The 16,769-nt window shown below is 34.1% G+C and overlaps 1 protein-coding gene across 1 annotated transcript in view; it reads right to left on the bottom strand.

The window, feature by feature from the left end:
- The window catches only part of LOC136988854 (nucleolar protein 10-like), a 38,614-nt gene extending 22,741 nt beyond the window's left edge, over positions 1-15,873 (bottom strand). The window contains exons 1-2 of the mRNA XM_067286846.1: positions 15,816-15,873; positions 14,123-14,204 (exon numbers count right to left, since the gene is read on the bottom strand). Of these exons, the coding sequence (XP_067142947.1) occupies positions 14,123-14,188 (66 nt within the window). The 5' untranslated portion in view covers positions 14,189-14,204; positions 15,816-15,873. The remainder of the gene's footprint in view (positions 1-14,122; positions 14,205-15,815) is intronic.
- Positions 15,874-16,769: the final 896 nt, after the last annotated feature.

Below are 16,769 nucleotides of genomic sequence, written 5' to 3' on the forward strand. Positions count from 1 at the left end.
ATTTTTGAGTCTATCATTAATCCTTTAATCCGACCACCGAAGTAAGAGCAATAATGGTTAGAAGAATAAACTTCTTTAAAAACAAGTAAAACGTACGTAGATGATAGACTCAAAAATATTTTATTATTTTTTGTGAATAGTCTAAAACTTCAATATTGTGAAGAAAATATCCAGAGTCGACATGAAAATTGTAACCATATGCAAAAAAGTGGGTGACTTGTACTTACCACCAAGGACTAGAAGCAGTTAAAATGGGATAAGGACAGTATGTATGAAAAGAATTTTTGTGGTTTTAATAGAAAAGTGTCAGATCCTCAAGTAAAAGGCTGACACTAGATCAATTTTAACTTTGTAAATTTTCTACGTATGTTTTACTTGTTTTTAAAGTTTATTCTTCTAACCATTATTGCTGTTACTTCGGTGGTCGGATTAAAGGATTAATGATAGACTCAAAAATATTTTATTATTTTTTGTGAATAGTCTGGATATTTTCTTCACAATATTGAAGTTTTAGAGTCGACATGAAAATTTGTATTATTAATCAAAATAAATAACTAAAATTGTATGTTGCACCATCTCTTGAGATTTTGTTATAAAAACTTTATATATTTTTAATTATTATAAAATAACAAAACACTTCATTTTAAGGGTAAATATGAGTTTTATAAAACATTTTATATGCTAACAACAAGTAAAATCTTCATTAAGTCAGACCCCTCACAAGATATGACATGTGACCACCTCTATCTCACCATCCCTTCAACCTTTCACTACCAAAATTTAATAACATGAATGCCCCTTATATATAAGCTACCGTGATAAATTTTGTTTTTTTATCTTTACCCCATCCTGAGATATTAAGCAAAACAGTGCCAATACACACACACACACACAACAAAACTTTTTTGCCCCTTTTTTTTTTTGACTCTTTTTGGTTCCGGGTGTCTCAAAACATGGAGATTTGCAAAACACTCAGAGGGTCAAATTTGACAGAATGCCATTAATTTTTCTTGTTATGTATACATAACAGTTGGGAAAGTAAAAGTAGACTTTAAACTCAAAAATAAATTTATGTCAACTTTTTTTAATGTTGATTCTATGCAGTAAATCTATTAATAATGAATTATCAACTGGCCAAATGCTGTGTTAAAGTGTCAGCTTCTTTAAAAACTATGGTTTGTTCTGTTTATTATTTGAATTGAATATTAATTAAACACCACTGGCCTACTCAACATGACATTCAGATGGCTAATGCTTTCTCCGGCATGGTATATATATGTAAACAACCCAAGAACTCGATGTATTAACAATTAACCATCAGTCAAATTAATCGGGCAATGGTGCCGTGTGGAACCATTAAATATTAATTAATTGGATAAATTAAACTACTTACAGGAAAAAGAACTTGTGATTGTATAGTCTTAATTCAAATACTAAAGTATTTGATATCCATAATGTCTTATTTTGAAAAATTTTTCTAACTCAAATTCATTTTTTTTACTGGTGATATAATTGAAAATAAAGAAAACAAATTCAATTGATTTCGCACAGCAAAATTCTCCAGCAGTATTTTTATCTGACAGATGACATTCCATATTCCAGTTTTTTGTATGTGAGTACAGTCAAACCTGTTTTTATGCGGGGGATAGGGACCGCATTAAAAAAAACGCATTAAAAAAAATCTCACGAAACTTCACGAATGGCTGTAAATAATAGTTTTCGCGACACAATTAAAAAATATTTTTTTTATGCGGTCAACAGGGACCGCATAAAAAAAGTCTCACATAGAAAATAACTCAAAATTGTACGAAATAGAATTTATTGACAACAGATGTCAGCACTTGACTGCATCGTCTGGTCTATCGTCTGTTTTACATATTTTTGTCCAGGTGGTGTTTTGTTGACTTAAAAAGTAAATTATTTCATTTTTCGCATATTCCTGCAATAATATTACTATAATAAGTGCATTTATGCTATAATAAGTTTATTTAGCTATAATAAGTCAACGTAAGACATGACGAATCGCACGAGACTAGTCGCCAACTATACCGCACAAATTAAAAATTCGCATTAAAAAAATCGCACAAATAAAAATCGCACATAAAAAGAGCGCATAAAAACAGGTTTGACTGTACATTCGATGTGACAGACAACAGAATGGCTATTTTTAGCTTAGGTTTCTGTTGATATTTGTTATCAACCATTTCAGCTTATGTGTACTAGGCTTTAGTGCCCATAAGGCAAAGTTAAAAATAAAAAAAACAAACACCATATTGATAATAATTTGCTTCTTGTCCTTTTAAAATCTATCATTATATCAGTTTCTGGTCTGAGGACTTATCAAATCTTTTGGGAAGTTTTTACTTTTATTAAATATGTCTCACAGACAGTTATGTCTCGCTTCAGTTTAAAGTAGATGCATTTAGGGTTACAAGTTCTTTTACAACTACATCACATTTTTGAAAATGAAAGACCATAATTATAATTCATCCATATAAAAAATTTTTGATTTTACTATTGGGTTGTTCGGAAAGTTCGTAGCGATTTTTAAGAGAAATAAAAGAAATTGTTTTAATACTAAAAATATACTTTTATTCCATTATGTATGCGCCATTGTTTTTAATGACGTGTTGCCATCTATGGGGCAGCTTCATGATACCCTCTTCGTAGAACTTTCCAGTTTTTTCCGCGAAAAACTGATCCACGTGGTTTTTGCAAGCTTCCAAAGTATCAAAGTTTTTATCATGAAGGGAATTTTGTAGAGAACGGAACAAATGGTAGTCTGACGGGGCAAGGTCGGGTGAGTAAGGGGGGTGGGGTAAAACATCCTAGCCTAGTTCCAATAATTTTTGGCGTGTTCGTAAAGACGTGTGAGGTCTGGCATTATCTTGGTGAAACACAATGCCTTTTCTATTGGCCAGTTCCGGACGTTTTTCTTTAATTGCCATGTTCAACTTATCCAATTGGGAACAACACTTATCAGAATCAATTGTTTGATTCTGTGGAAGCAGCTCATAGTACAGGATTCCTTTCCAATCCCACCAGACAGTGAGCATGACCTTCTTTGGATGAAGACCGGCCTTTGGAGTTTTTAATGGTGATTCATTTTTCTTACCCCATGATCGTTTTCGGCTGTTGTTGTTATAAATGATCCACTTTTCATCACCTGTCACTAAACGCTTCAGAAAAGGGTCATGTTCATTTCGTCTTTCAAGAGAATCACAAATGGAGATGCAATCCAGTAAGTTTTTTTCCGTTAAGTCGTGAGGTATCCAAATGTCATAACGATTCACGTATCCGAGCTTCTTTAGATGTTCAAATACAGTACTGTTTGATGACTTCACTATGTCTGCAATCTCTCGAGTTGTGTAATGAGGGTTTTCATCCAATAATGCTTTGATTTGGTCCTCTTCAATAACAGGAGGTCTTCCTGAGCGAGGAGCATCTTCAAGGCTGAAATTACCCGTTTTAAATTTTGCAAACCACTTTCGAACAGTTGATTCTGATACAGCACTCCCACCATAAACATCACATATCTTTTTTGCTGTTTGTACAGCATTTTTGCGTTTACGAAAAAAGAAAAGAAACAAGTGTCGATAATGCACGTTGTTCGCATCCATTTTTGCAATGAGCCAAATTAAACGCTATTTGAATAATCTTAACGGTTTTTTTGTAACGGACGCGTCTCAAGGTCATTTATCGTAATATTCATTGGTTTGTACAATTCTAATCATTTTTGCGTCAATCGGTGTCTCAACTGTCGGCTATCAAAAATCGCTACGAACTTTCCGAACAACCCAATACATTGTATATAAATATACACACATTTACAGAAGACTATATATTACAGGGGTGGGCAAGTAAGAGTTCAGTGGGAGCCGAAATGTAGGTTTTGCAAAATTCATGGGAGTCGCAGTTCTGTACTGTTGTAGCGGATAGTATGGTAAGGCGCGCAATTTTATTATATAATATAAATATAATATAAAGCAAATATTGAATTTTTTAATAAACATATTTTCACAAAATTATAAAAATAAAATTGTAAAAATAATAATAAAAAACAGAAATTAACACTCAGCAAGAGCCACGTGTAACTCAAAAAGAGCCACATGTGGCTCTTGGAGCCGCATTTGGCCATGCCTGATATATTAAATATACATTTTTTTCTTTTATTATTACATTCTCATTTTTATTGGTTTTATCTGAGACTATTTCTAAAGATATATGAGATCCTTGGTTGTTTTAATCTATGAATATGATTTATAAAGTACTACAAAATTGGCTTTTTTGTTACTTAATAAAATTTAATTTTAAAACCTACTCACTTTCTAAAGAGAAAGTTTTTAAAAAATTTTTAGAAAGTGAATAGGTTTTAAAATTATATATAAAGAAAAATGTTTTTGATATGTTAATAACAAAAATAAAAGTGATAAAAAACAAAATATACAATATGTAAAATGTTTCTTTTAAATAGTAATTTTAAAAAATATTACAATAGTTAAATCAATTTCAGATAAAAAAATATAAAGATAATAAAAAATGGATATATTAAATTAGAATATATAACAAAAATGTTTGAAAAATAAAAGGAATACGGTGGACATACACTCGCTTAACAAGCACCTTGCATAATGAGTATTTCACATAAAAAGAAAAACAAATTGTAAAAATTTTCCTTGCTTAACGAGCAATGTTTCACATAACAAGTGATGAGGAGAGGGAAGTCCCAAATTGTGCACATGCGGCATGCTCCATCAGTCTGTGTTTAGCACTTGTTCCGCTAGCATCTTAGTGTCGCTTGTGATCATATATTTTTCCAAACTTATGTTCACAGATATTACTTAAAAACATCAACAACCAAAGTCCATTATATAATAAACATGCCAAATGATATGCCAAATTCTTGGGTCATTAAATTTAATGACCAATTTCAAATTAAATTTTAGAAATGTCTAAATTAAATATTAACTATTTATAGGCTAATTATTAAATTTAATATGAGATGGAAACATAACTGCCTACCTCTAGTCAAATTAATTAATTTCTGATATTTAATTATAGCATTTACATAACCCAAGAATTTGGCATATTGTTTGGAGTGTTTATCTAACATATTGACTGTGTTTTTTTTTTTGTTTCTGCAAATCAAATTCTCATTCCAGGATGGTTCATTCTGCACAAGAAGAAAAGATGATGATTCATGCTCCTTAACAATGTATATTGTACAATTTTTTTAAATAAATGTTATGCATAAAACATTGAGCGTTTATTTGGCATGGAATGCATTATCGTATTTTTGTGAGTTTGCCGACAGGGTGCCGACTATGTCAAGAAGGTCGAGCGGTCGCGAAGGGTCGTATGTGGGCGATCGGCACTGAGACAGACTCTACGGTTACAAGAAACCGTTTATTTGACACGAAAGAAGCTTACAAGATTTCCGCGATCTTGGAAGTTCTAGGTCGGCAGCAGTTTCTGGGTCTTCCTCTCCTTTCCGATATAGTCTCATTTTGAAGGAGTGTCCCTAGGTCGCGAATGGCCAGTTCCCTCGACGACTCCGCGACTCCAGGACGATGCGGTCGACTTCCGTTGATGGAAAGATGTCGATCCGAGGTCGGGAGACGGAGACGAAGATGGGCACCAGACACACACACAACAATAGATCCGTCACTTGGAACTTTCGGGAGAAGAAGCCCTCGCGTCCTTGTATTCTCAGGTTTTATCTGTTTTCCTCCGATTCCGCTTTCCGATTGGTCTCTTCTCGTCACCTGATGACAATTCGAAACCTTTCGGGGGCGCGGGAGAGGTCAAAATCGAAGTTTAATTCGATTCCCACTCGGAGATAGACGATCTACGTTTCCCTATTGTTCTATTGTTTAAAAGTTTGCGTCGTTTTCTTTAAGAAAAACTATTTTTACCTTCTATTTTTTTTCCTCTAAAAAAATAATCTTTTTCTAAAAAGAAATGATTTTAACGCAAATTTCAGTGAAGTTCGGACCTATCCAGAGCCTCACAGAGCTTCCCGCCAATTTAAAATGTCGTAACGGAATAACGACATTTTAGCTGGCAGCTCTGAAAGCTGACAGTCCTTTCTCCCTTTGTTTCCAAGTGATGTAACAGCGATACTTGTCTGAGAAAGCCTTCTCTGGCGCGCGTTCGGTTTCGCGTTACACCAAAGTTTTTTTTTTCGATACATTATTGAATGGTATAGAATATCGTTTACAATTCATCGAAATGTTTGTGTAACATCACATGTCTGTTTATAAGATTGGTTACAAATAATCAAATAACAATCACGGTCATCGAATAATATTTTAACAACATAAATGATCGACAAACTATTTTCTAAAACATGTGAGTTTTTTTTTTTGTTTTCAGACTGAGCAATTCACACAATCTCAAAATTTTCAGAAAATGGTCTGAAACGGAGGGGGGGGAATGGAATGTATTCGTGTTCCCTTCCTAATTTTTCGGAACATCTGATTCAGAAATCTGATAACAGGTTCAATGTTTAGTTTGATTCGCCTGTCTCAACCAGAATTGGAACTTGGGAACTTCATAGCCATTTCCGGTGCACGTGTAGCGTGGAGTTCTCTGGATCTAAGTTGAAGACACGTGCTTTTCGAAGCTATGCATCTAGTTCCGTTCCAAGTTTTCTGAAAAACTTCGTCTTTACCATGGGGGTCGAATCTTTTCCATTTTTTTTTTTTTTTTTTTTTTTTTTGTACTGGACTGAAAGAGGATCATGGAGATTCTGCATTGACGGTGTGCAGTTGTGATCTTGCCAATGTCTTTACGGCCATAACTTCCGGATGTCAGTCTCTTGAACCAGTGACAGTTCTCTATCATCGGTTTTCCGACGCAGATTACCGCTAATCAAGGTCACGCAGTTCAGAGTGTTGTTCCGTAACTTCCGTTTGATCTGGTCAGAGTCTATTCACAGTCTCGACTGTGACAGGTATGATCAATCATCATGTACGCAAAAAAGGAAAAAATTTTCTGACATTTTGACTATATAAATTACTCAATCTATAACAGAAGTTTTCATCAATGTTTTGATCACGACAAAATTGTTTTCCGATGAGCGCAAATCAAATAGAAGATCATCGTTAAGTTTTCTCGAGAGTGATCAAATCCTCATTCTCTCTAGGACGGACAAAGTGACAATTTTCTGTCATCTATCCTAAGTATGAAAAAATTTTGGAAAAGCGTTGACCAAGGAGAAAAGTCGCTTTCCCGACATGACTCTCTTCCCTTGACCAGAGTAGGCTCAATCGTGAGCGCTTCGTAAGGGATGGACAGAACAGTTTACACGAAACAAAAACAATACTATGGCTCCCTTTCGAAATGCACCACGCTCACATTGACTTGAATTCCGATTCGCGACAATTTTAACATTTAAGCACGTTTTTTGCATACATTTTTTTTCAGCGACAATTTTTATTTTCAGAAAACGTGAATTCAATTAAAATTAACATTCGCTTTTGTTTTTATGATGATCTCTCCTCTCCAGAATGAAAGTTCATCATTCACAGTTCGCAAAACCGGACCGATAGAAAATAGAGAGTAGGATACCGTAATCGCTTATAATCTTGACCTTAGGTTAAAGTTGCTATATTTTTTTTTGCAATTGACAATCTGCTTGCTTTGCGTCTACCTTGGGACTGAGAAAAGCTAAGCATCTAGTTGCGGTCGCATTGGCCTGTTTCCGGGCTAATACTGTCAGAAAATCCTCTACATAAAGTGCCTGTTCTAAATTTCGATCGACTTCGGATTCGATTTGCCTATTCTGCGGTTGATGAAAGAGTATCTACTGAAATAATTAGCCTATATCGCAATGAATACGATGGATTTATAATCGGAACCTGCAACGCATTGGCCTCGATCTCCACTCGACTAGAGATGGCAGAGGGACGTCCTTTTCTCCGTACCAATCGGGCGACAGTGGTTGCATGTTATGAGGTTGTGAAAAGCATTGCAGCGAATTCGGATAGGGGTGTGCGTTTCCTACTTCGCTATTCCTTCGTTCCATGGGTTGTCCTGTTTGTTTATTCTGAATATTATCTTTGCGCACCAGTTATCGGTACTGACAATGTTCGATTATCTAACAATTTTTCCTAAAGTTTTAAACTGTTTAAAATTTTGACCCATCTTTGCACCGAACGCAGATTTCTTATGGAGTTTCACTCTTCCCGAATCCTTTAGGTTATTCTCCGACGTTTCAGCTTCGCGCCTGACAAAACTGTGCATTCTGCTAGTCACTCGTTTCTTCCCTAATGGCTACCTTTAGAGCTTTTGTGAATGAAGCAGTGCCAAGCATCCTGACGCTCAGTTTAATGTTTTTACTTATATTTTGAAAAACTGACCTCGGAACATTTTGCCTACTTCCGCTGCTGGCACTATTTTATAGTGGCGTTTTGTTGCTCGGTCAAGCCTATTTATTCTATCATTGTCGCACCTGCGAGCTTGCGCTTGGTTAACTAAAGCATTTCTGCGGGATCATCCAGCTAAGCTCGATATTTTTTTAAGGGATCGAAGAAGTCATAATACGCTTACTTTCACCGAAGAAAGCAGGTATCATTCCTCTCAAGGCCAATGAAAGAGAACTGCTAACTAACTCGCGAGTTCGCGCCGAAGTGTCTGTCTCAGCATCTATCGTTCCGACCCACCTTTAACTCAATTTCGGGGCAAAATTTTGATGTCGGCATCCTCAACTATAGTGTGGGCCCGCTGAATTTGTGCAAATTCTGCATTTAAAATCCCACTCCTGACACCAGTGTGAGTTTGCCGACAGGGTGCCGACTATGTCAAGAAGGTCGAGCGGTCGCGAAGGGTCGTATGTGGGCGATCGGCACTGAGACAGACTCTACGGTTACAAGAAACCGTTTATTTGACACGAAAGAAGCTTACAAGATTTCCGCGATCTTGGAAGTTCTAGGTCGGCAGCAGTCTCTGGGTCTTCCTCTCCTTTCCGATATAGTCTCATTTTGAAGGAGTGTCCCTAGGTCGCGAATGGCCAGTTCCCTCGACGACTCCGCGACTCCAGGACGATGCGGTCGACTTCCGTTGATGGAAAGATGTCGATCCGAGGTCGGGAGACGGAGACGAAGATGGGCACCAGACACACACACAACAATAGATCCGTCACTTGGAACTTTCGGGAGAAGAAGCCCTCGCGTCCTTGTATTCTCAGGTTTTATCTGTTTTCCTCCGATTCCGCTTTCCGATTGGTCTCTTCTCGTCACCTGATGACAATTCGAAACCTTTCGGGGGCGCGGGAGAGGTCAAAATCGAAGTTTAATTCGATTCCCACTCGGAGATAGACGATCTACGTTTCCCTATTGTTCTATTGTTTAAAAGTTTGCGTCGTTTTCTTTAAGAAAAACTATTTTTACCTTCTATTTTTTTTCCTCTAAAAAAATAATCTTTTTCTAAAAAGAAATGATTTTAACGCAAATTTCAGTGAGGTTCGGACCTATCCAGAGCCTCACATTTTATTCATACATTAATTTCTATGAGAAAAATTGTTTTGCTTAACAACTGTTTCGCATTACGAGTAAAACTCTGGAATGAATTATGCTCGTTAAACGAGGTTCCACTGTATTTAAAAAATATAATATAGAATAATATAAATATCAAATCGAACAGCTAAATTGCAAAAGAATATTACAGTTAATAATAATGTAAATAACATCGGAAAAAACAATGTATTATACAGTTTTGGGGATACTATAGGTTACCACCTATGGAATTTCGGGACTTTGGGTATATATCTGAACTGAGGGACCGAGATTAGTTGAACGATACCCTACTTTTGGACCAGAAACGAAAAATAAGAAAGTTATCATACTTTTTTAATGCTTTCATGCAGAGCAGCACCATAGTTGCTAGTGCTGCCATCTTGTGGTAAAGTCTGCAAACTATTAAAAAAATGCACTCTGAAAGGCAAGAAATTGCACAAACAGTCGAATGCCACTTCCTTTTTTTCTTTTGTTCAAGAACTACTGTGAATCAATAACTAGTGATGTTAAACAATCGGCGGCCTGCCGGCGGCTCCCCTCCCAGGGGGAGTCCATCAAGAGCACAAACAGTCAAACGTCGGTTCCTTTTTTCCCTTTTGTTCAAGCATCGCGACTCCCGATTGTGATAGCACAGTTGGCTCCTAGTACTAGCTGACTGCAAGCGATAGCAAGACCAAGGAGCCGTAGCCCCGAGGTCAACAAGCGTGAGGGTGTGCAAAAAGGACTTAACTCGAACTGTAGACGATCAGTGTGCTCGTGGATCAACATCTGCCTTTGTTGAAGGTATATATGGCCAACTTGCCAGACTGCCTGTTAAACACATGATAGGCTTAGCAGAGAGAGAGACACAACACCCAATCATTGCGTGATCGCCAAAAAAAAGTATGATAACTTTCTTATTTTTTGCCTCCGGCCCAAAAGTAGGGTACCATTAAACTCATCTCGGTCGTCTGAGTTCAAATATATACTCAAAGTCCCGAAATTCCATAGGTGGTAATCTATAGTACACCCCAGTTTGGAACATGATTGCAAACAAATTCACACACGTATAGAGGAAACAAAAAAAAGGTTAAAAACAAGCTTTAATAAACATATAAAAAATATAAAATATTATAATAGAAATTTAACAGTAGCAAATACTGAAACCACACTCGATGTAAAAATCAAGAAGGATTCAATAAACAAGAAATTATTTATTGTGACATCATCACAATGCCGGGCTGCAATTTTTATTCATATTTTTAGTTTATTTAATTTAAAATATATGCTCTCCACCTCACTTGCCTCTGTACATCATACTTTTCCATTAATTATAGTCATGACGATCATCTGTCTAACATCTTTCAGGGAAAAATTTTTGAATTGAAACAACATGACTTCCAGTTTGCACTGGAAGTTTGTATATAGTTAATCGGGTCTTCTGCCATAAGGTCTCCATATCTGGTCTTGTCTTTCATCTATCTAACTCCATTCTCAAGATTAAGGAAAGTCAGACGGACAGATGACAGCAGGAATTTATAGGTGTACAATTTTTCAAATTGCAGCCCAATGAAAAAGAAACTAATATGTATAAATGAAAATGGTTTGAACATCTAGAAATTATGAAAATAAAACTAGAAAAAAGAATAAATGATAATATAAGTTTAAAATGTATTATTTGTGGTATCCTTTTATCACCAATAGCAGAGTAATTAAGCAGAATTTCAGTGATGAGTATTAAATGAATAAAAAGAAAGAAAAATAACACAAACTTTTGTAGTAATGTTTTATTATACATTATACATTAAAGTACATTATGCAAAAAATAAAGTAAGATTCAAGCTCCGAATGAGGGGAAGAAACCCCCGTGTCAGGGGAATAAACAAAATTTAGTATATGACATATGGATAGTCGTGTGGCTAGATACTTAAATGCGAGTCTTAGCAGAGCAACGCAACTCGCAATCTTGCATGATCCAATTTTGGGGGGGCTATATCTCGTGAAGGGTCACCCGTAGGAGTACGGTTCATTAAACTTTTTTGATCGGAAAGTCTACAATTAGGGGTTCTCCCCCACTCATTTGAAACTAGAATCTTACCAAAAATAACATTAACCATAAATTGAAATTTTATGTTATGGTTAACCCTTTGTCACGCGCGCGCTCAGTCAAATCGAAATCATGCGCGCTCGGTCAAATCGGCACCAATTTAAAAAATTAATTAATAAAAATTTAACATCGGAAAACGGGTATTTTTACTTTAATCCAGTTTACTAATATGTTTGTAATCGAATTCAGTCAAAAAAGTTTTAATTTCATCATAATTTATTGATGATTTTAATTTTTTAATATTAGAAGGTAATTAGCATAAATTACAAAGTGTCGTGTTTCATCTTCGCTCCCGTTCAAGTTTATTGCTCTAGGCACGCGCCGATGTTTGTTTTTAGTTCTACTGGTGATTAGGCTTTTATTTCAACCTCGTCCGTTTTGGTTACTAGAAGATGGGGAGACGGGCGTCACGTGATCGCTTACCTCACATTTTACCACAGAAATTACCTTACCTTGAAAGTTTTATTTTTTTCTCGATTTTAATTATTATTAACTATCTTTTTTTGATGGATTCTCATACTTATATGTGTTATGAAGTTGCAGATATTTTTTTTATTAAGTTTTACAAATTTATGTTTTTTTCTTCGATTTTTATATATAAAATATACGAAAATTCAAATATTTATTAAAATTTATCAGAAATGCTGAACTATAAGTACAGTGTGTTTTACAATACTATTGCGAACAGATATCGTCAATTATTTTATAAACATATTTATAATTTTAATTTTTATAAATTATTTAAATTGATGCAACGCGACGCGCTCAGAATCAATTAATTACTGTCGCGCGTTACTAAAGATGGCGATGGGACTCGATTCAATTACTTCTTCATTTCAGATGTTAATTAAAGAGTGTTATTTTAATATAATATTAAATAGTGTATGTTTATTATAATTAATAAATCTATATAGGAATAATATATATTAATTACTGACTGTATTTAAAAAATAAAAAAACGGAACAAAAATATAATAGAAAAAAAAATGTTTATACTACACGAAAATGTTTTTTACATCTATTCTATTAGATCTATAATAATCCTAACGATGGTGGACTTCACGCCGATCTCTGAATAAGCAAGAGACCAGATAATTGACATCCAGGCGTTAAGTGTCGCCTGGATGTCAATTATCTCGTCTCTTGCTTACATCTATTCTACTTTCAATACAAGAGTTATATAAATAATAATTAAGATAAACAGTATAAATTGGTAATACAAATAAAATTATATTATATATTATTTATTTATACATTTAAATATTCATTTCTATTATTCGTTTATACATTTTACATTATACAATGCTAAAACTTTATGTACATCTTGTATTGCAAGAATTATAATTAGCGTGTGCAAAAAAGTTAATTTTTTTATTTTCTAGGTTAGGCATACGGGGTTTCTTTCACTGATTTAGCAGACAGGACCTTTTGGATGCAGTATCCAACAAATGAACAACTTTTATTGATATATATATCAATAAATGTCATTCATTTGTTGGATACTTTATCCAAAAGGTCCTGTTTGCAAATCCGTGAAAGCAAGCCCTTATGCCTAACCCAGAAAATAAAAAAAATACAGAAAAATAGATAATATAAAAAATGAATACGTTCATATAGTGTTAACTTTCTAATTGTGTTCTTCCACTCAGGGAAATGTTGTGTTGGTGTCATAAAACTTTAAAAAATAATTAAAAAATACCATTGTAAGAAATTAAATTATTTCCGGTCAAATTTCAGTTTATTAGAAGTAATTCACTTTAAAATAACGCGATTATAAACAAAGAAGCGCGCGCGCCACCGCTGCGGCTATTTTTAGTAACAACGACTGGCGGGAAATTTGAAAATTGAAATCCGCGATAACGCGCGCCATAGTGCCGATTCGGCACCAATAATTAATTAAAAATAACGGAACGCTTTAAGCAAAAAATGAATAGCGCATCGTAAAATTGAAGAAAAAATAGACAGATAATAATTTTTTCAGTTAATAGTAGCAAACATGGCAGCTCGTCTCTGAAACAGTGGAGACACTCATTCCAACCTAACCTAACCTATTCTAATAAATTACCTCTTATTCTAATAATTTGGTTAGCAATAATTATGGTAATTTATAAGAATATGTTAGGTTAGAACATGCATCCCCACTGTTTCAGAGACGAGCCGCCATGTTCACTACCATAAGTAACATTAATTTGAATACGTGAATAATATCAACAGAATTAAAAAGTGAGGAAGACATCAGAAAACACATTGTAGTAGCTCAAGTGATGAGAGTAGTTTTTTACAAGATAATTTTTAAGGTCTTTATGTTTTTAGAATATATATGTAAAGAAGGGATTTGTACTGTATCGATAAAAAGTAATAGAATCTCTAGATCATTTTAAGGGAAAAATGTGAGTAGCCTTAAAATATAAATTAGTAACACATAAATGACTTTAATCACTTCTAGACTAATTAACAAAATAATTTCATATTTTACTTTGAAGTATAAGAACATTTTAATGATTAGTAAAATACTTACGTCGGGGAGCGACTTCCCACAACTTAGATTGTAAGTTTTAATATTATTAAAATATGAACTTTTCATTATTTACGATTTCTTTCTTTCTTTCTTTCTTTCTTCTCCTCCTCCGGTTTCAGCGTTGCCAGATGTTTTTAGTGTTTGTAGTCAAAAATATTCAAAAAAGTAGCCAAAAGTAGCCAACTCAAAAACGTTCCTTTTTAATAACCCGAGATTTGACAATAAAATAAAAAACACATCATTCGTGCTTTTCCAGCAGTAACTTTAATCACAATAAACGTTTTTGGCATATTTACAGCCCTGTAAACTGATTGCAAATAAGGATCGCATGACTCAAAATATATGCACACACGGAAATTTACTATATCCAGAACACTCATTTTATTTGTAAAGTAGATTGCAACGAATTATGCAAAAAATGATCTTGCTAAGACAGACTATAAAAAATTACTGTTGCTATGTAATATTCTTAATAGTTATTCATTTACTATTACAAAGGATTTCTCAAATTACAATTATTTAATTAATTTGAAAGTTGACTAATAGATTTGTGGCCGCCACTCCAGCGCCAGAGATCCCGAACACTGCCTGGCAACATTTGCCAACGAGATGTTGGCTGGCAACTGGTAGAAAAAGAGGCGCGAAAGTTCGCGGGTTTTTGCCTGGATGTTGGCCGAGGATGTCGGTGACAGTTCTCACCTTTTTAATAAAGTTTTTTGTTACTGTTCGTGTTTGTCTGCTTAGTTCTAAAGATCAGTAGGATCGAATGACAAAGATTTCTTTATTAAGCCAATACGTATTCTAACATTAATAATAATATATAAAGAATTCCTACATCCTACAGTACAGAAAGTAGACTACAAAAACAAATTAAAATATTAAAAATAGATATTAAATTTATTGTCGAAAATAGCATAAGGAAAAGTTAAAATTACTTTCAGAACATTATTTAGAACAGAAAAACAAAAAATTAAATTAGAGAAGGGTATTGATATATCCAAAATGCACATATTAGTTTAATGAAGAAATCTCAGTAAATTTTAAAATTACATAACTGTAAGAAATTTAATACTATTTTTTCTACTTTTATTATTTAAGAATTAACATGTCTAACTTATAGTAATAAGTATTAAAACTCTATCAGAAAAGAGGATATTTTAAATAATTACTTCTACAGACACTTTCAATTTTTACTTAGAAATAGATAAATTCATTTATATATTTCTAAAAAGAGAAACAAACATTTTTTGGAAAACAAAAATATTTGTTTTATTTGGGTCTCTAATTAATAAAAATCGATGAAACACCATTTTAAAGTGCATTTTTATTAAAATAATGTATTTATAAATTATATATAGCCAAAAATGTAGCCGAGTCAAATTTATGAAGCCCAAAAAGTAGCCGATGCGCCAAATGATATTTTTTACGCCAAACTAATAAAAGGGTAGCCATATTTGACGCAAAGTAGCCAAATCTGGCAACGCTGTCCGGTTTATATGGAGATTCTGGCCTTGGTTCGCCTTCTCTCTGACTGGCGGCGCCAACTCTCTACGGGAAGCGGCCTGTCCTTATAATGAACTTCTCCAGGCTTGTTAAGTGGTCTTTTGGTTTGATGGCCGCTTTCGGCCAATAAATCTGGGCCAATGACCTGACAATGGTTAATTCCCGCACCATGCTTATTTACGATTTTCACGTGTTCAATTCATAACACTGTCAGTAGCCATTACAAAACGTGACGTAACTATTCGTATACGCTACCTATCGGAAAAAATTGTTAAACTAAATATTTTAATTATACAGTAGAGAGTCGAAAATCGGCACCCGGTAATTGGAATGGCCGGTAATCGGCACGATTTTCAGTCGGACTGTGTCGTGCTGAATCGAACGTTTTTGATACTAAATTTACTTCTAAAGTATAATTTTCATGTTTTTTTATATTCTTCAATATATTTATTTTGTTTGTACAAAATAAAGAAATAATTTTAACGATACGATAGCCTCGATTATTATTATAAAAATTTTCGTTAGGCTTAAAATCGACGAAAATTCTACACACAGTTTTAATACCCGAAGCGACACGCAACGAAGAAAAATTTGAACATCGGACAGGTTAATATATTTTTTCGTACATAGACTGTAATCGGAACAAATCCCTAATCTGAACAACCCCAGTCCCCAATTGATGCCGATTTCCGACTCTCTACTGTATAAAAAATTTTTTAATTAAATTTATGTTGAAATTTAATTAAATATTGCTAATGTAATTATATGAAATAAATTTTATGATTTAGTTTAAAAAATCAATTTATTAGATTTTAATTTTTTCTGTAGAATATGGGGTGCATATACGTTTTGTTTCAGATGGATGGATCTGTAAGATCAGATCATCTTTGTCACGTGATACAGATAGCTTCTGTCGTGTTTTAGTTGGCAAGTATACAAGTATGTTCGAATCATAATTACTCTGTGAACGAAATTGCTCACAAAACGGCAAAATGAGAGAGTGCACGCCATGCATTCTTGCGGTACAATCGCGCAAAATTTTTTCATCTTAATTTATCGAATATTTTAATAATGATGTTTTTACTTACCATTTATAAGTTTTAAATATTTTTTATTTTGATAGTTAAACATATTTTTTTGCTCT

Source organism: Centruroides vittatus, unplaced genomic scaffold (assembly GCF_030686945.1).
Source record: "Centruroides vittatus isolate TY-2023 unplaced genomic scaffold, ASM3068694v2 scaffold_386, whole genome shotgun sequence".
Lineage (NCBI taxonomy): Eukaryota > Metazoa > Arthropoda > Arachnida > Scorpiones > Buthidae > Centruroides > Centruroides vittatus.